Source organism: Sipha flava, unplaced genomic scaffold (assembly GCF_003268045.1).
Source record: "Sipha flava isolate LNK unplaced genomic scaffold, YSA_version1 231_pilon_pilon, whole genome shotgun sequence".
Classification (NCBI taxonomy): domain Eukaryota; kingdom Metazoa; phylum Arthropoda; class Insecta; order Hemiptera; family Aphididae; genus Sipha; species Sipha flava.
The window spans coordinates 169,248-193,643 of NW_020272868.1; the positions used below are offsets into that span (position 1 = coordinate 169,248).

General features: G+C 26.4%; 5 protein-coding genes across 8 annotated transcripts in view; 3 read left to right on the plus strand and 2 right to left on the minus strand.

Annotated features, from left to right (window-relative positions):
* The first annotated feature begins 849 nt into the window (after nt 1-849).
* On the plus strand, nt 850-7,115 carry LOC112683632 (ectonucleoside triphosphate diphosphohydrolase 5). Its single transcript, XM_025554746.1, has 12 exons — nt 850-1,375; nt 4,624-4,741; nt 4,813-4,962; nt 5,035-5,114; nt 5,187-5,330; nt 5,391-5,502; nt 5,866-6,034; nt 6,094-6,234; nt 6,318-6,484; nt 6,578-6,631; nt 6,708-6,820; nt 6,907-7,115. The coding sequence occupies exons 1-12, from the start codon at nt 1,340-1,342 to the stop codon at nt 6,982-6,984; spliced, it is 1,362 nt and encodes a 453-aa protein (XP_025410531.1). The 5' UTR covers nt 850-1,339; the 3' UTR covers nt 6,985-7,115.
* A 1,680-nt stretch (nt 7,116-8,795) lies between these two features.
* Nucleotides 8,796-9,961, minus strand: LOC112683640 (U6 snRNA-associated Sm-like protein LSm1). Of its 2 annotated transcripts, none has more exons than XM_025554758.1 (3): nt 9,696-9,961; nt 9,425-9,609; nt 8,796-9,362 (listed from the first exon to the last, which is right to left on the minus strand). In XM_025554758.1, the coding sequence occupies exons 2-3, from the start codon at nt 9,599-9,601 to the stop codon at nt 9,189-9,191; spliced, it is 351 nt and encodes a 116-aa protein (XP_025410543.1). In that variant the 5' UTR covers nt 9,602-9,609; nt 9,696-9,961; the 3' UTR covers nt 8,796-9,188. The 2 variants fall into 2 exon arrangements, with proteins under 2 accessions (XP_025410543.1, XP_025410542.1); XM_025554757.1 differs by having other exon boundaries at nt 9,682-9,961.
* A 4,094-nt stretch (nt 9,962-14,055) lies between these two features.
* LOC112683636 (protein farnesyltransferase/geranylgeranyltransferase type-1 subunit alpha) lies at nt 14,056-16,500 on the plus strand. Its single transcript, XM_025554750.1, has 7 exons — nt 14,056-14,398; nt 14,815-14,938; nt 15,008-15,103; nt 15,413-15,547; nt 15,726-15,926; nt 16,017-16,194; nt 16,263-16,500. Exons 1-7 carry the CDS (start codon nt 14,206-14,208, stop codon nt 16,395-16,397), a joined length of 1,062 nt encoding a protein of 353 aa, XP_025410535.1. The 5' UTR covers nt 14,056-14,205; the 3' UTR covers nt 16,398-16,500.
* Nucleotides 16,501-17,718: 1,218 nt separating this feature from the next.
* The window catches only part of LOC112683638 (sex-regulated protein janus-A-like), a 249,428-nt gene continuing 242,750 nt past the window's right edge, over nt 17,719-24,396 (plus strand). For both annotated transcript variants that reach the window (XM_025554753.1, XM_025554754.1), the window contains exons 1-2: nt 17,719-17,827; nt 18,953-19,115. In XM_025554753.1, coding sequence (XP_025410538.1) covers nt 17,777-17,827; nt 18,953-19,115 — 214 coding nt within the window. In that variant the 5' untranslated portion in view covers nt 17,719-17,776. The remainder of the gene's footprint in view (nt 17,828-18,952; nt 19,116-24,396) is intronic.
* LOC112683633 (arrestin homolog) overlaps nt 22,727-24,396 on the minus strand; it is a 141,664-nt gene continuing 139,994 nt past the window's right edge. For both annotated transcript variants that reach the window (XM_025554747.1, XM_025554748.1), the window contains one exon: nt 22,727-23,065. In XM_025554747.1, the coding sequence (XP_025410532.1) occupies nt 22,959-23,065 (107 nt within the window). In that variant the 3' untranslated portion in view covers nt 22,727-22,958. The remainder of the gene's footprint in view (nt 23,066-24,396) is intronic.

A 24,396-nucleotide genomic window follows, 5' to 3' on the forward strand; every position in this document is an offset into this window, starting at 1 on the left:
AGGCCAATATATACCTATCTTATTATGGAATATGGTAAAAAAATTACACAAACGTTATTCTATCATAATATGTATTTGGAAATAGCCGAGTGCAGCATACTAGTATTAGAACATATTATGCGGAGCAGACTTTTGAGATGGGTTCAGGGTCACTTCCGGTGTCGCCTCTGCCAACGGTCCTGCTCACTGGGTCCTGAAGATATGGGTCTGAAGACATTGATAGAGCACTTCAGGCACTGATAAACGATAATATTATAATTATACGTCCGCGCACAGAGCATATGTACATTATAATAATTCGATTATCACGAATTGAGATGATTTATGTCGATTTATTGATTACTTAACCCGTTGGTAATAAACACATCAACGATGAAAAATATCAGAAAAATATAAAAAATGACCTGACCTACAAGCTTAATAGTTATTTCCAATTTTCCCATGCGAATTGTAAATTAAATAGGTATATTTATATAATAAGTAATAAATCATGCTATTTATCTATATTATACAATTTTTAAACCCCTTCCTCCTGAACCATAGTCAGTGTGATGAAATGGGGTAATTTCCGCTTGCACCTGTTCTTTGCCTCTCTAACAAGAATTAAATATATTTAATCATATATGCAAATGTATTATGTAGTGATATGTTATGCACTATAATGTTTTTGCCCCCCCCCCTCTAAAATGTGGTTTATCCCACCTGATGATTTGGTTCGGCTACAGGCCTGTTCACTCCCCACGTACAAAATTTTTTCTTGCATTCGTCCCGGCAATGTTCACATTTCACAAGTTTAATACGTAATGGGAATTATCTCGTTATATCTTGGTATTATCACGATACTGATTGAGAATAACTATCGTCGTATTGGCTTGACTTATCAGCGGCGGTGCGCGCGATGAATAACCAACCGGGCCGGGTCGAGTTACGTATAAGATTAGATATCGCAGTTCGTCACAAAGTTTATAGATTACTATAATTTACAAACCTTGGGTTCGTTAGTGTATTACGGGAGAAAAAAAATTAATAATAATAAATGATAACGTCTACTATGCGGACGACCTCGGCAAGTCGGCAATCGTGATTCGACCTTTAGTTGCTGTGTCGATCACGGTTTCGTTCGTAGATCTTATTCTCAGTCACATCTGTCCTGCGGGCTACGATTTTTATTCATCGTCACTTCGCGTAGCCGACCGACACTTACTATAACGTAAGCTTATGGTTTTTTCCGTTCTGTCTACCGCATCAGTTACTTCGTCTACGTTAATCGTTTTCTCGTCGAAAAATCCAAAAAATCTCGTCCAACGTTTCAGTGTGTAAAAGTCACCGTCACGCAGAAATGGAAAGACCCTCGACTAGAAAACCTAAACAACAGGTTTGTGTGATTCAAAATCTATTTATTTTTTTTCATATCGCCACTTCTATCTTTTTTCTTCTTTTTTTCCTGTTGATTGATTCCTTTCTCATGTCAATTCATGTTTTACAAATAATTTGTACATATTATCGATCAATCATCGACTTCATTAATTGCATAATCATCATATTTACATTGAAGTTATTTCTTTGTAATTTTGCCTAGTTGGAATTGGTTTCTAGTTTAGCGTTGGAGGTAGATAATGTGTAGATAATACTGTAAACCGAATGTTTGTGTGTTGTGTAAATCATAACTTACATGTCACCTGGTCTTCATATTGAACTTTTAGTAATAATCTTATCTAAAAACTAGGTACCTAATACCTACTATATTCTTATTTATAATATTAATATTTGCATTTGATAACATTTAGGTACCTACTGAACGCATAAAGTTTATTATGTTGTTAACATTTTTACCCACAGGTTTCATATTTAAGTATTACATAATCATTCAAATTAATTTAATTGAACACTGAAAAACTGTTAAGTAACAACTTAATATGAATATATCAAATATTAATCTCAGGAATAAATTATTGAATATCATAACATTAACCAAATTTAATTTATTTGCCAAACAAATATTCCTAAAAAAGTACTAAGTCTTGTAAATTAAGACAGAATATACAAACATAGTGAATAAATAGGTATTGTCAACCACCTAACACTGAACCATATAATATAGTTAGTCTCCGTACACTCCTTTAAAAATGTTAGACTCAATAATATTTTAAATCATATTGTCTTAAATTTGTATACTTATCTGTATTACTTATAATAAATTATTTATTCTATAATTTGTTACTAATATTTAAAATGTTGCCATTTAATTTCAAAGTTTTTCATAACTTCAATGTAAAAATCTTGAACATTTTTAATTATTGTTTTTTACTTTATTAACAAGCAAACATAAAGCAAAACTTAAAATTATTCCTTGCAAAGTTATCAGAAAATTTGATCAATTAAAATATAAATCTTTAATATTTTAAATGTTTAATTAGAGTTGTCTGATTTTAAATTAACTTATAAAATTACTATAAAATGTATCAATTTTAATAATAACTAACCATTTACTAATTTCTAAAAATTGTAATTTACCTTTGAGTATATGCATTGATTATTTATTCCTGTATATTTAAATAAAGTTTTACAAATTATTTTTGTTATTTTAAATTTGTATGGTGTACAAAATATGAATCATAGAAAATATACAAATATTGTCACAGCTGCTAATAATTATACTCTTGATTATTGCTACTTTTATTGGTAAAAAATATATTGTAATTAATTAATTTAATTTTTAAATTATTGATGTATGTATCGTACAATTTTTAATTTAATTATAGTTACTTTTTTTCTACTTGTCCAAATTTTATTAAAAGAGTATTAATATTTGGTTACACAATATGGTAGAGCAAAATAAACTTGATGAAGATTCAAACAATTATGTAAGTCAAAAATCATAATTGCTGATATGACAAGATGTGAAAAAATAAATGCATACTACTTAGCAGTACAAAAACACATTTGCTTGCCCTATATCTAAAATTTAAAATTATATTTATTCATACTTTCACATTTTAACTTCCTTTAACAGTTTACAGTTTATAAAAAAAAAAACTGTAAGTAATAAGTAACTAAATTATAATTAGTTGAAAGTTAAATTTGGTCAGTAAAATTTTTTTTGAAATTGCTTATAAATGAACCCTAAATATTTTTGGTTTAAATAAGTTATTGAATTAAAAGTAAATTTTATTATAAAATGTAAGTTTTGTTATTATTTTTTAATTTATTTAAAGAACAAAAAGCACACTTTATTTTTTCAATAATCTTTGTAGTATACCAATAATTATTACTGAATAACGTTGGAATATGGTTTTTCGGGAATTGAATAATACTAAATTTACAGAAAATAATATATATATATATATATATATATATATATATATATTAAAGTGAAAATTACATATGTCATACTCCTGGATAGATACACGATAATAATATATGTATTAATATAACACCAACTCAAAGAAAAAAAATGTCTGAAAAGGGACAGCAGAAAAAATCCAAAAAGTTTCCAAAAATTAAACTTAAAAATGTCTAAATTATAGTAACATATGTTGTCTATTGTCATATAACTCAGCTATTATATTTATTATGTACAAAATTGTTTATAAGAACATAATATAGTATAATATAATAATAGTATAATATAGTAAATTGATATAATTTTTATTAGGGGCTTAAAACTTAACTAATCATTATATATTTAAATGTGAATATGTATTTTGTTTGTTATTTAAGTTGCAACTAAGTACTTAGTTAAATTAATATATATATATATATATATATATATATATATAAGAGATTATTTATTTTATGTTGACTGTTTAATGATAAAAAAAATAAAATAATATTCATTACATAATAATATTTTGTTTGTTAACAGATATTTTGACTGCTTTTAACATGTGTGCCTTCAAAGTTAATTACCTAGATTTGCTATAATATATAAATATAATTACACTAAATAAAATAGTTATTTAAAACATTCCTGTTGTTTGAAAACAATATTATTTAATGTGTTTATTGAGTTATAAACGATTTAATTGTATAATAATTATGTAACGATAAAATATTATGTAATTAAATGGTAATTTATATAATTTTTTATCAGATTTTTTCATGGAATAAATATGACTGGTTTTTTTTAAAATTATTTTCATTGAAGTATATTAATTCTAATTATGTAAAAACATATTAATGTTAAATCACACAACTTTAACAATAATTTTATTATTTTATCATTGAATACATTTTTAAATTATTTTTAAAGTGTATAGTTTTACTGTATTTAAAATAAAATGCTTTTAAATAATATGTAAGTAAATTTATATATTTTTTATTAGGGGCTTAAAACTTTATTAATCATTATATATTTAAATTTTAATTCTCGATTAGTTACAAATTTTGAATTTTAGGTACTGATTTGTTATTAATCATACTATTATTGCATAATAACAATAATGAATAATTATATTTTAATTGTTTTCTTCAATAATATATTTCTGTTTTATTAAAAAGTATAATAAGATTGAAGTTTAAAAATGTGTATAGTACTTAATATAATTTAAGACTTAATTTTATTAAATTATTTTACTTGTATTTAAAATTGACTTAAAAGTATTGAAAAATATTTGTTTACAGATTACTGAAAATGATGATGATATTTATGACAACGATAAAAATAAAGCTGAAGTAGATGTGAATCAAAGTAAATTTCTACTGTACAGTATCTTTTTTATAATTTTTGTAGGAATATATTGTGAGTACATCATTCACTTAATATACTGTATTGTGATATGTCATTAATGAATTGCGTTTTACAAATTCTAGCTTATTACACTATTTATGCATCAGACTTTTTTAAGGATAATATTAAGACACAACCATCACAACCCACACCTGAGCCTGCATATGCAGTTATTATCGACGCAGGAAGTACTGGTTCTAGAGTATTAGCATTAGCTTTTAAAAAAATACCAGGTAATATTAGAATATTTTAAATAAAATAATTTCAAAACCTTTTAATATGTTTTAATGATTTTTATTTTACAGGTGGTTCTTTAGAACTAGTTGATGAATTATTTATTCAAGTAAAACCTGGTTTATCAAGTTTTGCTGATGATCCAAAAAAAGTAAGTGTTATTGTCGAACGAATGTATATTATTTTGCCATTTAATTATTATATTCAATATTAATTGTCTTAAGGAGCTGAGTCAATTGATCAGCTATTAGCCAAGGCTAAACATTTTGTGCCAAAAGAATATTGGAAAAGTACACCTCTAGCAATGAGAGCAACGGCTGGTTTAAGATTACTACCAACAGCAAAAGCAGATGGACTTCTGAATGAAGTACTTTTAGTCTTGAATAATTAAAATAAAATATATTTTTATAATAGTCATTATTTTTAGGTAAGACTATTGTTTGAACATAATCCATTCTATACAAATGAAAATTCAGTGGCTATAATGGATGGTATTGATGAGGGTCTTTTTTCATGGTTTACAGTCAATTTTCTCCTTGGTAAATATCTACTCATATATATATGCGTATGTAGCATATTTTTGTTCAAATTATGTATAGGTGAATATCCTTTCTTTACCATTCATTGTTTAATATTGTGTATTTTATATATTTTGTTAACTAAATTTTTGGTTTTACTTAAAAAAATAGAATGGTAAAACATCAATCCTGTTAATTCAATGTTAAATTTATAAATCAGGTGGTTAGTTATCGTTAGAAGTAAAAATATGAAAATACGAAATACTTTTAATTTAGCAAAAATAGTTTTGATTTTAAATGCATGCCTTGAATACAAAATTTTTCCTCTCAGATTGTTGGCATTTATATTTATTTATTAACTATTAAAATGTATTTATTGTTTAGATCGTCTGAATGGCAAATTGACAAATACAGTAGCTGCTCTTGATTTAGGTGGAGGATCTATACAAATTACTTTTATCCCTACCAACAGTAAACAAGCTATTAAAGAATTGCCAGAATTTATTACAGAATATTCAATAATGAATGAAAAAGTAAACTTGTATAGTCACAGGTATGTATTAATGAAAATCTAGTAAATTTATATTCAACAAACTAAATTAAATATTTTAGTTATTTAGGTTTGGGATTAATGGCTGCTAGAAAGAGCGTATTTACTGCTAATGGTGATTCGTTAAATGTCACTAGTCCATGTGTTCAAGAAGCTGCCAAAGGAACACCTTATAGCTTTGCTCAGAAGATATACCATGTTACGTAAGTTCTACCTTTCTATATAGTTTTAAAGTGTGGTTCTTTCTTTTTTCCGCAATTTAATTATTTAAATTTATTCATATTAGAGGAGCACCATCAAAAAAAGGTCCTGCTATTGACTATCAGCTTTGCAAGAGTATCATTGAAGCTGTGGTTAAAACTGTTTACACAGACAAACCTAAAGATCTCCGTAATCAAAAAATAGTTGCATTTTCATATTTTTATGACAGAGCTCAAGATGCTGGACTTGTTGGTAAGTTAATATAATGAAATCTTATTCAATATTATATTTAATACTATGGTTTGGATGGGATCTATAATTTCATATTGAAACATCATTATTTAGGTGAAGAAGGAGGTGATGTTACTGTGAAATCATTTTATGAAGCAGCAGAAAAGGGTATTATTATTATTTTATATATATTTATAGTTGATTATTAATTTCATTAAATTATTTAATAATTATTTATTTTCAGAATGTTCTAATACAAATTACAACGAATTGAGACCATTCAAATGTCTCGATTTGGCTTATATTTCTGTATTATTAGAACAAGGGTTTGGGTTACCTTATGAAACTTCAATCTCTGTGAGTTATTATCAATTCAATTGAACTGTTAATAATTTATATAATTATTCATGAATGACCTAATCTGATTAATTTTTTTTTTTTAGTTATTGAACACTATTGACGGACATGAGATAAGTTGGGCTCTTGGTGCTGCTTATCATATTTTACAAAATGGACTTTAATTATAATAGAAATAATTACATAACTTAATTTATATGGTGGATTAAGATCAAAAATGTAGTTTATACTATATCACGTTATTTGGTCATATGTGTCATAATTATAATAAATAATGTATGCTAGTAATACTATTAATGTAAATGTTAAGTTATTTTTTTAAATTTTTTTTTTTTAATATATTGTTTATGTGATATTTGTTATATTAGTTTATTTTATTGTTCATGTATTTCAAATTTCAGCAAATAAAAATGCTTAAAATATTTCTGTATTTATGCTATTTATATTAGATTCAATAGATTGTTTTGGTAATAATATAATATGATACAATTTTCAACGATTTTTTTCTCGGTGAAAATGGTCTATCTTTATAGTTTATATTATATATTATGTACTATATTATTAATAGTATTTTGTTATTATTATTTATTCAATTATTTGGAATAAAATTTTAGATGACATTTTTCAAATATTTAATTAAAAATAAATATTCAGTATTAACTGAACAGACAGTTAAATTACAGCAAAATACAATTATTCAGACAAATGTTAAATTTTACGGCTGAAAAGTTATTTACACTAAATAGGAGTGTTTAATATTCCTACTTAAAAAAAAGGTCAGTTAATAGTTCTAGTTGTGATTGTAAGATGTATTATGTAGATATAAAATAAATTTAAAAAAGTGCTTACAGTATTTGATCATTATTCCAAACAATTTTATCACAAAATAGACTTAATTAATAAGTTCTATGATTATAAATTTAAATTCTTATTGTAATTAGGAAAATTGTTTTATTTTTGAAGAATGATATTTATTGTATATCCTATTTTGCTAAAAATTGACATTTTTATTTTTTTTTACTTTTGATAGTTGTTTCTATAACATCACAAATCTGCAGTAATATTTTATTTTATATCATTAAAGTGTCTTTATTATTATTAAAATTAAGTAATACAACAAGAAAAGTTGTATGGATTAATAGTAGAACAAGGGAGAACAATTAGATATTAGAGTTTACATAAGGATAATATGAAGCAGATAATAATGAATATGACAGTATATTGAGAGCTAAAGAGAAGAAAGGTATAATGGAACAAATATTTTATTTTTTTTTTATCAAGGACAATCTTGAAATGTTAAATGAATAGCTACAAAACCAAGAAGGATTACACCTGTAGTAGTTTCATAAGTTAATTGTATACATTAATCAATAGGTACCATATATATGCATCATCAAATAATTTTAGGGGGTAGTTGGATCCCTTACAACTAGGGATATGTGCTCTTGCTGGTAATTAAAGGACATAAAATAATCTGGAAAGGGGTGGACACTCCAAGAAAATATAGTGGAGGTTGCATTTGGGCTAGATTTAGGGAGGAAGAAAATAAATAATGGCCTAGTCGTAGGCAAGAAAAGATTACTTATAAAATGCTTGAGAAAAGAAAGAAAAAACATGGTCAGGGACAGAACTACACGATTCTTAATTAATATATATTTTTTTAAATTAATCATATAGCATGTATAATATTAATACACGAAAATCAAATAATTTATTATTCTTAAAAATTGATTTTTATCTATTAACAATAGATTATATCATAAGAAAAATATAGTATTCATCAGTAGAATTTGAATTCATATTAAATGGTATTGAAATTATACACTCTTTTGGATCAAAAAAAATGTATGAAATATAATAGCATTGTATTCATGTAATACATTTAACAATTCATTGATATGTATCAATTAAAAATTATCAAATATATAATAATAACAATAATAAAAATATCAAACTGTTTGAAAAAGTAACAAAATTTGATTCAACGATTATCCATGCATTATATTCAATGAATGTATGTAATTATTTGACGAATGTTTGTATGACATTTATTAAACATTTTATAAGTGTTCTAAGGTAAGAATTGCCTTTCAAAAAATAGTAACAGTTTTTTGTTTTTCCCCCCGACCAATAAATTACAATCTTTTCTAATAATAATTTGATGAAAGGAAACACTAAACATTTCAAAATATTTTACTTTTTAAATAAAAAATGTTTTATACAAATTTATAAATATTACGACAACAGCCTTTACCTAGTGCTTAGTTAGAATACAAAATTATTCAAATAAGTAACAATTCTAAAAATTGGAAAATATTAAAGCATCAACATTTGTTTGTTGTTTGTTAACTTAAAACTATGGCTTTCATCAGAGAAATTCATCTTGAACAAGGTCTGGAGGAAATCGCATACCTCTTCTTTTCAAAGACCGTTCAATTGATTTAGCTTTTTCGGTCTTGGCATCTTGCTCTTGTTTTTGCAAAGCTAAGATTTCTCCTATCGAAACCCGTTCAAACATTTGATCGGCTTCTTGTAGGGAATCCTTAAAATATTATTTAAAAGTTACAATAAATCACAGACAACGCACTATAAACACCAGCTTACGATTTCTCCGAGCAGCACAACGTTTTCTCCACGGACTAAGAACACGCCTCTGGGTATGTCGCCAAACTTCTTGCCCACATGGATTCGTTCGACGGTTTGTTGCATCAGAAGATTGGCGTACTGATCGACGCTTCTCAGGTATCCGATGAGCGTGCGGCCGTCTCGCAACAGAACCATGAGCTTTTCTGCGAGACAAAAAAAAATAAAAAATAACACGGAAAAATTAATGCGGTTTGAAAAACGGTCGTGGTGCTCACTGTCTAATTCGTACAAAAGCGTAGCGGTTCGAGGCGGAAACGAATCCATTGTGCGAACGACGACCACGACAATATTATCAAGCAGGACCGTGCGAAATCATAAATGCCAAGTAACAACTGATTGGAGCATGTCGACGTGATGATTATGAGAACGTGCTGGTTCGTTTTGCACCCGGGATCCGTCAACAGTGTTATAATAATAATAAGGGGAAAAAAAAAAAAATTAACAAACCCAAACGGTGTTATCACCGCAACGCAGTCACGGAACGTATCGGTGATAGCTCGCGACAACGCCGTAAACGCATTGCCGATAGGGTTGCACAAAAACGATAATGGTTCGATAAATCGGCGTAGAATATATCGATATAAGGAATTTTATATAGACCAATATATCGAAATATCGATATATCTATATAAATTTGTAGATTATTATAATTTATAATTAGGTATTATATATTTAAACGAATTTCAGATTCCTTATTTACAGCTTATAAGATAAAAAATTTAGAATATTATAACCAAAACTTATAATCTATAAATTGTAAAAACACAAGTTTTTTTTATATACCTACCAGTTATTTACCTAATATTAGTTTTTTACTAATATTTTTTTAATGTCGACCGAATTATTCTATTATTATCATTTCATTTTTTACTTTTGTTTATTCAATGGTTTCTTAAATTTTGAACACCACCATTCGGTGTTTTATAAACTTTTGTACAAATATTACACTTGTACAATCATTGATTGACTTTCATTGATTTAAATTTTTATTTTGGTGTAATATTTGATGAACATCAGTGGTCGAAATGGCTCAAGATAAAGTGAAGGGATGCCTTACAATTCAGATTTCTTGATATCATCATAAGCTTCTTCACACCTTGTGTACTTATAATATTTTATTTTTTTTTTATAGTTCACATAAGGTATATTATCTTCGTCCGTGGCTCTAAATACGGGTATAATACAGGTTGCGAAACGGCTTATACTAAACAACACGATAAGCCGTGCGCCCGGTCCTGAATGTTAAAAACAATTATTTTCATCGAAAAAAATAATTTTTTATGAATATAAAATATAAATATTTTATATAAATATAAAAATGATAATAAGTATATAATTTTAAAATACAAGTCTTAGGAGGAATGCGCTATTCTAGACAGAATAAGTAGAGGGATGCCATCTCTCCGTATCCCTCCCACTTCGAGCACTGACGAACACTTAAAATGGGTACCTCATATCAATGGCGTAGCTAAGATTTTTTTTTGGAGGGGACTGATTAATTTTTATACAGTGATGGTTTAAATAGGTTCTTCCATAAGTTAAACATGTAGATGCCAAAGTTATATTTTATATTTTGGTTTCTATAGCCCAGTGCTTCTTAACGGGGACGATATCGCCCCCCGGTGGGTGGTGAAGGAGTACCAAAGGGCGGTGAGCTCGTTTTGGGCGATTAGGAGGCGGTGAACTTTTTTTCGTTCAAAGCAACATACCAAGAGTTATTTGTAATTGTTTTCCGTTTATCAATTTCTAAAATAAATTCGTGATTATGAAATATAAACTATATATATCAAAGGCAGTGCGTTATTATCTAATAACAAAAAAAAGAAATCGACTAGACATCGTCAAAAGAGGAGACTTACTTACGGCTTCATCTCACAAATTTTGAACCAAACGTAAAAAAATTGGCTTTGAATCACCAAGCATTTCACTAATCAATACATTTTAAAACATTTAAATTATCCTTTTAAATTATATTTAAATATAAATTTTACATTTTATTTTATTATATTTACATTTATATCTATATTATTTATTATTCAATTATAAACATTTCATGTACATTATTTTTATTTTTATTTTAATGAAGTAAAGGGTGGGGGCGTTGAAATACATTTTGCTTCTTAGGAGGGCGGTACTTTGAAAAAGATTGAGAAGCACTGCTATAGCTTTTCACATATAATGATTTAATAATACTCTTGTATACTTTAAATACTTTGGATATTGTATTTTATAGTAATAAAAAAAATTATTTTACACCTATTAATTTTTTTAAAAAAAATAATAAAAATAGCAATGAAATTTTTTTTTTTAATATGACATAATATAATGGATCAACATTGGTGAAACTACGGGTCAGACCAGTTAAGCCATGACCTGATCTAATACTAACGAAAAATATGTATATATTATATATTTTAATAATTATTTAGGCATTATAAATATTATATTTATTCATGTAGACGTATACATTTGTACGCTTCATATAATACTATAATATAATATAGTATATAGGTACAATCAGGTGCGGACTGGTCTGGCGGAACACCGGGACAAATCCTGGTGGCCAGGGGCGGATTCAGAGTCGGGGAACTGTGAGTTAAGCTATTTCAAGAGGCCATTTATTAGGGATAAAACTGAATTAGAAATAATACCTTGCAAAAAAAAAAACAAAACAATATGCTCATAAAAGTGTACAAGTATATTTATATTACATTTTAGAATTAGTGATACCACTGATAATGACTTATTTACGATTAATAAATATAATCTTATTTTATCAGCGTAACAAATGAACAGAATAAAATATGATTTACTTAACTTTCTACTAAAACGATATAATTTAAAATATAAATTATGAATTGAAAAATTTTAAATTTTGAATATACATGGCATTCATTTTTCAAGTAACTCCAATGGGCCAACTGTCCAAGAGTCCAAATCAAGGTCTAAAAAGAGAAAAAAATTTCTAAGAAGCCAATTTTGTCCACAAATATTAACTGTGGATCAGCTGACCCCCTGAACCCCCCCCCCTAGATCCGCCGCTGCCGGTGGCCCGTTATAATAATAGATTAAATGGCCTGATAATATTTTAGAAATTAAAAATATAGTATGATGATATTTTAACAGACAGAATTGGAGAAACTGGTGAAGTTATGAAAAAAAATTAATTATGTAAAAAAAGAATTACTTTAAGAGATAGTTATAGTATATAAGTATTATATTAAAATGTGTATACTGTATCTATAAAAAAAAAATATCTTATATGTTATATATATAATTTTATATATCTACATAAAAATGTTTAAAAGGTTTTTTATCATTATTATATTTTTTTGCATACTTATGATCAAATCATTGATCCCCTGTTAATTTTTGACCTGGCAAAAAATATTCCCGGCCTGAAATATAAACTCAGTCCGCCCCTAGGTACAATTGGTACAAATAAGGATTATAATAGAACATAATGTAATAATAATAAGTCTATTCTATGTACTCGAATAATCGGTTTTATTAGTTATTGTTTAATTTAGACATTTGACGTTTATTTTTATAATTATAATATAGGAAATAATAGTTAATTTTACGTAATAATACTTTTTATATTTTTCATTTGGTCTAACCTAATAAAACTGTCTAGTTCCGCCTATATAGATCAACATTTTATATAATAAAACAAACCCCTACTTAATAAACATGAATATAATATGATGAATAAAAATAATTAACAATACCTATTTATTTAATTTTTAACATTTTGAAATAATATTATTATTAAATAACAAAAAATGTAAGTGACAATTTTAACCTTTAAGCCTTTCCGCTGTTAATAAATAAATACATATACACCCGGCTTGCTTATACTTTATAGCAGGAGCGTACCCAGGAATTTTTTTTGAGGGGGGGGTCCAACATTTTTATTTTATCTGATAATGGGAAATTAAAATAAACTATATACCAGGGGCGGCCAAACGATCGATCGCGGACGATTTCAGAGTCGATCGTGTTAGAATTTATTTTTAGGCCACGTGCACGAAAATTAATCGTGGTGATTATGAACAAATTGTCGATAAGTTTTATCTGTATAGTTTTTATCTTTTATTCTGGTTTATAAAAAAATTTCCAAAAATGTCGATCTTCAAAGGTGAAGTATATTTTTAGTAGATTGTAGCCGAAAAAAGTTTGGCCGCCTCTGTTATATACTATTATTATACTATTTTGTATTCAATTGTTGAGTATATAGAAATTTTAATGGGGGAGTCCGGACCCTCCTCCCCCCTTTGGGTACACCCTTGCTTTATAGTTTATACCCCTTTCGACTATAGACCTTAGTTAAATCTATGGTTAAACACATTGTCGTCGAGTGCCGCGGAGAATTCAAGGAATTCTCTTCTGAAAACTATTGTCGTATTCGGGGTGATACCTATGACTATTATACATAATATTAACAAATACCATAGAACATTATGACAAAATATAACAATATAACAAAAAAAAAAAAAAAAATCGATGCGATATTTTCGATATTATCAGACCGTAATATCGATGAAACCATAATAACAATGTTGTATGGTCATCCTTATTTGCCGATAACACGACCGCGGCGACTGCGGTGATAACGATCCGTAGTTTCGAGACCGACGAATTCCTTTAGTTCCGTTCTGTACGACCATCCGTCCGTCCGTGTGGTTCGTCGCGCGCAGAAAACTCGTCGTCGGTGGTGGTCACTCAAATTGCATGAGATGGACGACCGGAAAAAAAGCCCAGAGCTGAAGTCCGACAGTTCCGATTCGGCGGACGAGACCGACCCGTCGCGCAACAACGGCTGTAGCAACTATGTGATGTACCGTGACCGGCCCGAATGGAAGGACGTGCAGCCGGTGGCTCAAGACGACGGACCGGCCCAGGTCGTTCGGATCGCGTACTCCGAAAAATGTAACTTAGACGACGTTTTGTTAATTTTCCTCGTTGTTGTTTCAAACGATCAGTACTTTTTGTACTCTCACATCGGAATCCCGTGGTACTGGCTCGTCAACCGTGTTGGTATCTGTCTGCGGTACATCGTAGCACCGGGCCAACCGTAGGGTTGACATTTCCTCAAACTATCATTTTTTTATTATGCAATAGTTTATGAGAAAAATTGTTAGGAAAGCATACATCATTACGCATTTGATCAGTTGTGGACTTTGCTCAAGGAATCTATGATGGGATCTAACGTTAAAGTTTGCAAATTTACAAGTGTTGTTGCTGAAATATATTTATTGTTATTAATGTTATATTATTAAATATGTACAATAATATATTATGCTTTTGGTAAATTCTAAGAACTACATTATTTCTTTGTCTTTTAGTTTCAGATGTATTCGATTATTTCCGAGCAATTATTAAGTCTGGAGAAAAATCTGAAAGAGCCCTTAATTTGGTTACTGATGCCATAACTTTGAACCCGGCTAATTATACAGTTTGGATTTATCGGTCAGTAGTATGTTAGATATTGCGATGAACCATGTTTTATATTTACCTTCACTTTATACATTTTTTTAGATTAGAAATTGTTTTATATTTAAAAATAGACTTACACAATGAATTAGATTACATATCCAATGTGATCAGAGAATTCACCAAAAATTATCAAGTTTGGTATGTATAATATAAATTCATATTATGTATTGTGATTCACTATACAGTATCTATTTTCCTGAAATGCGATAGTTTATTCCCCCCATAAATTTAGTATATTATTAGTCTAATATATAATTAATTAGCCTGATATACAAAAAAAAAAAACAAGTGTTATTTATATTTTTAATTTTCCAACATCATTATTTTACATTTGTTCTCATTGTTTACATTTATACCAAAAATAATTATAAAAATTAATCTTTGACCCCAGAGCAAAACTACATTATTCAGAGTTATTGTAATGAAAAATAATTTTTTGTTTTACAGGCAATATCGTAAAAATATTGTTGAAATGTTAAATGATCCATCAGGTGAATTAGAATTTACTGCTGATATTTTAGATTTGGATGCTAAAAATTACCATGCTTGGCAATATAGACAGTGGGTAATTACTACATTCAGGTAAGACAGGATTATATCTTAAAAGTTAAGTTCTAAATTATTGAGCATTTACCTGATCTCATGATTTAAAATAAATTATAATTTTTGTAATAAGTTGTATTTTTATTAAATAAATATTTACCATTTATATTATGACTTATATTTAAGTTGTTTAATATTTAATTTATGTTTGTTTAAGTAATTTAATAGAAAATGAGTTGAATTTTGTTGATGATTTAATATCTCAAGATATACGAAACAATTCAGCATGGAACCAACGTTATTTTGTTATAAATATGTCCAATCCAAATGCTGATGTAATTGATAAGGAGCTGAAGTATACATTTGACAAAATACAAATTTTAACAAAAAATGAAAGTGCATGGAATTACCTAAGAGGGTAATTTTAAAATAAATTTGTTCATCCATATAAAAAAAAAACCATGGAGAGTACTAATTGGAAGGTTCATAATTTTCTTTTGGACTATAGATTATTATTATACTCAGAAAATGGTATTTTGGAAGACAAAGTTAGTACTTTTTGTACACAATTATATGATAAGGGAAATAGATCAATACATCTGTTGTCTTGTTTGATTGATTTACTGGATGTTGATGTAAATTCTACTGAATTGGAAGATGTAGAAAAAGTTAAATTTGCGTTAAAAGTATGTAAAATTAATTAATAATATATCAACAATATTTAATTTTAATTATTAACTATATTTTATTTTAGTTGTGTTCTGATTTAGCATCAGTTTATGATCCTATACGTCGGTCATATTGGGCATACATATCTAGTAATATTGAAAATAAGTACAGCATTAAAGAACATGATTTTAAAATTGTTATAAGTAATGGAAATAACTAAAATGCATTTTATTTATATTCATATATTGTATCATTTTCTTGTGTACTTCTTACTTGTACGGTAAATTAAACTATTTAATGAATTAAATTGTTCTTGACAAGTATTTTATAATTTTAAGTTATTTATGTTTATCCTTTTTTTCATATTTATAATTTTATTAAAATAATTTCGTTTTTTAATATATTTTATTTTTATCAATGTTTTAATTTCAGCAATTTTTGCATTATTATTCATGGACACTTTTCCATAAAAAACAAACAATATTTTATATTCTGGATTACTAATTCTATTGATGAACTTAAATTAATTTTATACTTGAGTGGTTATAAGGTTTTCATTCCATGATATGAATATGAAGTCATGAGTGTATTTTAGGGGAGGGCGAAGAGGTGATCGCCCCCCTGAATTCATATTTAATGAATTGATTATATGTGAGATACATATTTTATAACAAAATCAAATTACAACAAAACTTAGTGAAAAATCAAATAAAACACAATCATGACTTTCAAAACACATACAGGGGTTAAAAAATAATACAAAAGTCAATTCTAAGTAGATCCGGCATTAGATTAAAAAAAAAAAAAAAACACAATTATTAAGGATTCACCTGATTTAAATATTACCAAAAATTTTACTTGTAAATTTTGAGCTTGAAATTTGAGTTGCCTCACCCTGGAAATAAGTCTAAATACGCCCCTGTATGAAGTTTATTAAATACTTGCAGTTAAGTTTATAAATAATTCAACTGAAATAGATATATATTTTATAACTCTTTTTGTTTTATTCGATTTTGAATTAATTAGGTATATCTATGATCTTCTTATAAATATTTACGGTTAATAATTTTTTAACTAATAAATTGAAACATCCTTCATTTTTAGATAATACCCATAATTATAGTCAACATTATAAACAATTTTAAAATTGGCATAAAATCGCTGTAATAACTAATAATTTTTATTTCTTCGGAATTCTAATTAATTATTAATTACTGGTAAATAGTTTGCATTGGTAACAAAATAACTTTCATTGTCTTTGGGTCGGACCAGAGAACTTTGATGTAGATATCTATATCAGGTCATAGTGTAATAATAATATTTATTATTTTTAATTATAATTTTTATTTCCCAATAATGGGTTTTACTTCTTGAAGTACGGATAATGATTACGTGATGTAGGCATCCCATCCAAAAATTAAGATTATTAAAACACCTTATTTTTTTGTAGAAAATATCAGAATACAATTTTATCATTCCAATATCAATTAACAAAAATTGTTATCAGAGATGAATGAATGAATCTGTGGTACCATAGATAATTGATAAATGTTATCAGGTTTTTGATTTACCGGTAAGTGTTTCTACTTCGCGAAGTTAATGTTTTTTTTAAAAAAACTGCCAACATTTTCTACGATACAACCTGCCAAGGTAAGAATTTATTTCATAAAATTCACATATCATGTATTACATAAGTGTCTTCATGTATATAATATATATGCACTTATTTTAGTATTGTATTTATAAATGTAATATGGTATTTTATTGGTCACGGGTAAACTACATATCTAGTTGTCTTGCGGTATTCTTATATGATAGAGTATGTCGTGGATATGGTCTTATGATCAATTGAAATTCGTAAAATTAATTGAGTAATTATTTTTAATGCGTTGTTTTATGGATGTAAATTACATTTCTTATAAAACGATGAAGAGAAAATCAAGTCTTTATCGTTCTTCTATGGTTGCCAATGGACCACGTCTTTTTAGAGAAAACTTGAGTACCAGAAATACGGTGGAATCTCGGTAATCTGACTGTTCGATAATCCGGTATGTCCAGTAATCCTGCCGTATTAAACTATTTTTACCGGGCAAATAATCATAACATTATCAACGTAAACAATATTTAAAAATTTGGGAGAAGTAGTAGCTCTTCAAACAATAACTCACTCCATTGCTATAGATTACTACATCCATTACATGGGTAGAAGAGAAGTAGATGCATTTGATATATTGATGTTTAAACGACTACAAGAAAATATCTTAAAAGCATAATTTCAAACAAAAAAATAAAAACAAATTGATAATTTTTTTAAACCTGCCCCCTCAAAAGATGAATTAAATATTTAAACATTAAACATTTACATACTAAGATGAATTAAACATAGTATGTATGTATTATATATATGTTATAATAAAATTTAATAAGGTTATTTGTTTTTTAACGTGATTAAAAATGTAAAATTCATTATGTAAAAATGCGTTTTTATATGAATCTCCATTAATCCGTACTTTTCATTAATCCGGCAGTAGTGTAGTCTGATATCCGTCAGATTACCAAGTTCTACTTAAGAAATGTTTTTAATGTTTTTTCATTGAGTCGTCAGTGTACAACGTTGTGTACTCTATATAATAAGACTATTATACAATTTGAATATCGTCCTAATCAATTATTTACTACTCATCAAATAAAACATATAATTTTATAATAATATAATAAATAAAATAAAATATAAATATTGTGTTTTGGTATAATTTTAAAATTGTATATTTTTAGTCAATACGCACTATGTCATCATCAGTATTACAGAAGATTCCCAATGTGGGTATTGATAATAGAGGCCGTTACAAGTATATTTTGATTAAGGTGGTGGATCAAAATGACTCTTCTAACCAATTTAAATATGTTGTACGTGGAGGTCGAGCTTTCGAATATCATGGTAAGAATTTATTTGGTTTTATTAAAATCACATTCTCTATTTCTTATATTTTTATTACAAATTAGTGATCATTGAATTTATTTAAGTTATTTAAATTTAATTGTTATCATTCATTCAAAAATTAGTGATAGTATTGATGTGTCTTTTTTATTTTTCAAACATTCAAAGTACATAATTGTATTTTTAAGGTTTCATACTGTAGGCTCTCATCCAATATTAATGTTAATTGATGTTTAAAAATTTATCTTTTGAAGTATAATTATATTTTCTGTAATTTATCACAATTTTTCTGTTACACATAGATTAATTAACACTTATATTGATTAAGAGTTTACAGTTTTCAGTATTGTGGCTGGTATTTAGGCATTGAATATTTATATTATGTTCATTGTGTCTATTCAAAATATTTTTCAAGTACAATTTTTGAAATTGTGTCTCTTCATTTGTAATTTGTTTTTGCATACCTACTCGGTGCAAATTGCATTTATTATACATAATCAATGATATATTGCTTCCTTTGATTTGATTCAGTATTTTAAATGATGTGTACTCAACTTACTACTACAAATCATTTAATAAGTTTAACTTGACATATTTATTTGAAAAACATTAATAATAAAAATATTGTTGTATGTGTAAAATTTTTATTTTTAAACATTTATTATGCACAGTATTTTTTTTTATAAACAAAACAAATGTAAAAAGGTTTAAAGGTCTAGTCTTTAATACATGTGTTATTAAAACATTAAACAGTAAACAATTTAATTATCCATGTGTTTTATTATTTGATTTAATTAAATGAACAATATATATTATGGTTTTGAGTATGGAATAGTTAACATAACTCTTGTGATGTAGTTCATGGATGCTGCGCAGAGTTTGATAACATTTTTTTTACAAAATTTAATAACTAAAAATTATTATCCAACAAAATAAAAATTAAAAACCAGTATACAAAACATATAATAAATTATTTTAAAATCTGTGAAAGAAATATTTGTAATAATCGGTTTAGTTTTACATTGAAAAAATGCATACCTATCAAGTATGAAGTAAATTGTTCTAATCACTTTCAATTGTGTTTGAAAAAATGATAGTAACATGTAAGACTTGACCTTTTTATAATGCCATTAAAAATATACACTTAAATAGTATTTATAAAATATTTTGATATGTACAATGGTTTAAATAATCATATCAATAAGATTTATGAAACTTGTTGGTTATATAAAACTATTGTAATATGTATTTAGGTATTTATAAACTTATGTCCATGCGAACCAAAAGACATTTACATTTTAATAATTTTTCATTGCATAAAAATGTTTTTACACAAAAACCATTATTTTTAAACCTGCCAATTTAATGCTTCACAGTTACAATATATCTAAATTCAAAAATTATAAGTATTAACAATTCTGTTAATCTATTTACATTTTTGGTAACAGTTAAATTACTTATATTGAAATTGTTTTGAGATTGTTAATCAAAGTTTCAAATGAATTAATATTTATACTAAAGATCTCTGGGAGTCATCAATGTTTACATATTTAATAATTTTATAGCATGTTAAAAAAAATTCTTAGGTATTTGTTGATTTTATTGTTGACTGTTAAAATAATAATAACAATTTTGTAACCTACCTAGTACCTAATATAATTAAAATTACTTAATTATTTTGACACAACTATTATAGTATTAATTAATAAAATTAAATATTAATAATTAATGGAGTAAAATAATTTTCAACTGTACCTATTCTAGTATCATCTTAAAATATAGTGTTTGTGACTAAAATTGAAACATTTACTCTATACAAGCTGTTCTTTGTTTAATCTAGCAATACAATTGTTCACATATTTTATATGTCATATTTCCTTTAAGTAGATAAATGCTTAGAATTGTATTAATTTAATTTGATAAAATATTATACTGCTGTATTTGAATATATAAGTTTCTTATTATACTTCAGTAGATGTTTATTTGAGAATTATTTATAGAGGTCTAGAGAAGTAATGTTAAAGAAATAATTATAATTAATTAAACATTATTTTTTAATTTTTCTACTAAAATTAAAATTAAAGAAAGTCTGAACAATTAATTAAGATATTTTATACATTAAATAATTTTTTGATTCTATCAACAGTTAACACATAAAAAAAAATGACATTTTTAGATCAAAATATTATGAATATGGTGATTATATATAACTTTTATGTAAGTGATTTTTTTAAAAATGTTTTAGAGAATGTATCTTATATCCTGTCACCTGAAAATATGTACAAATTTATCATATCAAAAATAAACATTTCTTAAATTTAGTACATAGAAATATTTATAAAAAATGAATTCAGTGGTCAACAATTAATTTAAATACTTGTATTGATAATTTCAATGAAAGTTCTAAAACACATGAATTAGATTTATGTGAAATATTTTATTAATGGTATTTAATATTATCATTTTTTTTATGTCAGAATCTTAAATCATTATATTTCTTAGTAATATTGATCTTCATTATCATTTTAAATTTTTTTAATTATCATGCAGGTTTGTGTTAAAGTAATAAATGTATTCTTTATTAGCTTTATTATTAATCTTAATTTTTTCTTAATTATAAGCTGGTAACAGAAATTTAAAATATAATATATATATATATATATATATATTTTAGGTAGTCTAAACTAACCATTCTTATTAAAGGTTTAACAATTTTTCAGCATTTTTAAATAATGATTTATATTTGATAGGAATTAATTGTGTTTACTTGTTTGTGGTATTTGTGTATGTGACATATAAGTGGCTTTTCAAGTATAATTTGCTATTTTTGGAAAATTTATGGAAAATCATTAAAAGTTTATAATTTTTCTTAGATTAATTTATGTATAATATATTAAATAATTTTATTAAAAGTATCTGTAAAACATTATACTTAATGTAGAAAGAAAATATGGAACTCAGGAGATTTATAACATTAAAGTGAACGCATTGCAATTATAGAGTCTTTGATTATGAAACATTTTTGTCTGATTACAAATTATGTTTAATTTTATTTGTTTTGGTACATTTATAAGAATAAATCATATGTATATACATAGAAGCATTAAATAAATTATTGAGCTTCAGTGGCTTTTAGAATATAGCTTGTCTATAATAATACTGTACAGTTTTTAAATTGTAAAAATACTCTACCCTGCAAGGAAATAGCCTGATCACAGGTATAACATCCATTTATTTTGAAAGATTTAATTTTTGAAATTGACAGTTTCTATTATTACAAAAGAGAATAGATCTCCTATGTACCGTCAATTCTAAGTTTGACATAACGTCAAAAATAGGTTAATTATGAATTTGATTAGTTGTATACAGATGGTTTAAATATATCAATTTTACCCAAGATTTTACCCTTTATAAACATGATTTTTTGAGTAAAAAAGTACTAATGGTGCTACAGAGCTAATTTTTAAAATTAAACAAAGCTATTTTCTTAGGAAAAATTAAAAATATTTTTTTCTTACAGCCACATACTAATTCTATGTTTTGAAATTACGAATACATATCGAAAAGTTTGCTTCATTTCCAGAACAACCTAGTTTAGGTTTTTTCAGGTGTATATAAAATACAAACTTCTATATTGTATTGTAATTATTAGTACAAAAATGTTTGAAAAAAAAATTAAACATAGAGCTTGTTTTGGACCCATTATCACTATCTGTAGTTATTGAAACAACATAAAATTCTTTTAAACTTGAAACGGTTGTCTTCATGATGATCTTCGGCATTTTGATCGGCCGCGGCTGGTGTCGAACGAATGTCTCGATTATCGGCCGATTCTATTAATCCTCAGAGTCCTAGATTGTTGGCACATTGTTCATCCGACGTTATAGTCGCTTCTTTACTACCGACTAACAGGCAGGGTCCCAACGACGCGCACGAAGGTTCTTTGCATTCTGTAATGCAGCAAAATTATAAACATTGTGACAGTCCATGGTGGTAAATACTAGTGATGGGAATAATCGAAGGATTTGATTATTTAAAATTATCGAATTATTCGAAAAAATTGCATGTTATAAATTTATCAAAAAGTTAAATATTACATAATTGTCTGAAATAATTTAATTTTCATAAATATTTATCAAACAATTAAATTCAATTTTAGTGAATTCTAAAAATCCAGTGTTTTCAATCTATGACAGTAGGTTGATGGTAATTCATGATCATTTTAATTAAACTTGTTAATAGATATTTTTTTATCTTTTATTTATTCATTTAATTTTCTTGAACCAAAAACATTAATTGACACGAACGTTTGGGTATAGGAAAAGAACCTGAAGAACAGAGTTAATTGCTTATATTGAGGGTTGCCATCCGTCCGATATATCGGGATTATCACCATTATTGAGCTCTTTGCCTCGATGTCCCGCCAAAGAACTAAAATATCCCGATTGAAACTACGTATTACAAATTTTAAACATTTTGTTTTATTGTATACGAATATGCGATCAAAAATAAAATCTTGATTATTCAAGAGTTAAACAATTTAATGTGATTTTTGATATTGCTTGTCCTCCACGAGAGGGAATCAATATCTAGATTATAACTGGAGTTTTAGCTTCAAATCACTCTCAAAATTCAGTTTATTCCTATATTTATTTTTTAATAATAGTAGAAAAGCTCGTTCACATTGATAGGTTGTCGAAAGATAGTCCATTAAGTTTCTAAGTGCAATTTTAGCAATTGCTGGATAGTCTTGCCGATCATTTAACCAGAATGACACTAATGATGGAGTTTTAAAAATGTATAATTTATATAATAATACAATAATTTAAAAGTTAAGTTAAAAATATTAAGTAAATATTAAACTAAGTAATAAGTATAATTAATTTTTAAATAAAAGGGTTTTTCTTGTTCGTTGTTGTATGGAGTTTATGTTAAATAATTTAAGTCTCCCCAGTATATTTACTGCGAGCCGCTACTGGAAACTAGTCCCTCTTCGCTATCGGTTCAAACCGGAAAAAAAGTGTATGGATATATTTCTATTTTGGTTTGTAATGAATTGTAATGTTTACTTTTCTTTGTTTTTATACTTAAAGTCAATGGGTATTAAGTTAAGAATGCGACTGTCCATGTATTGTATTATCCCAACAAAAACACTCCGTAAACTTCGTGTAAAAAACACTAATTGAAAAAAACTATAAATGCTATAAAATGTGTGATATAAGGTGGAACCTAAGTAAATGATCTAATTTGTAAAATTTATACATAAGTAATTAATTCAAAT

Coding starts and splice junctions, on each gene's coding strand:
- LOC112683636 (XM_025554750.1), top strand. CDS start 14,206: ATGGACGACCGGAAAAAAAGCCCAGAGCTGAAGTCCGACAGTTCCGAT. Junction 14,939..15,007: donor TATACAGTTTGGATTTATCG/GTCAGTAGTATG, acceptor ACATTTTTTTAG/ATTAGAAATTGTTTTATATT. Junction 16,195..16,262: donor AAGTTAAATTTGCGTTAAAA/GTATGTAAAATT, acceptor ATTTTATTTTAG/TTGTGTTCTGATTTAGCATC.
- LOC112683640 (XM_025554757.1), bottom strand. CDS start 9,730: ATGGATTCGTTTCCGCCTCGAACCGCTACGCTTTTGTACGAATTAGAC. Junction 9,610..9,681: donor GCTTTTGTACGAATTAGACA/GTGAGCACCACG, acceptor TTTGTCTCGCAG/AAAAGCTCATGGTTCTGTTG. Junction 9,363..9,424: donor TTGTGCTGCTCGGAGAAATC/GTAAGCTGGTGT, acceptor TAATATTTTAAG/GATTCCCTACAAGAAGCCGA.
- LOC112683632 (XM_025554746.1), top strand. CDS start 1,340: ATGGAAAGACCCTCGACTAGAAAACCTAAACAACAG. Junction 5,331..5,390: donor CAGATGGACTTCTGAATGAA/GTACTTTTAGTC, acceptor CATTATTTTTAG/GTAAGACTATTGTTTGAACA. Junction 6,235..6,317: donor CAGAAGATATACCATGTTAC/GTAAGTTCTACC, acceptor TATTCATATTAG/AGGAGCACCATCAAAAAAAG.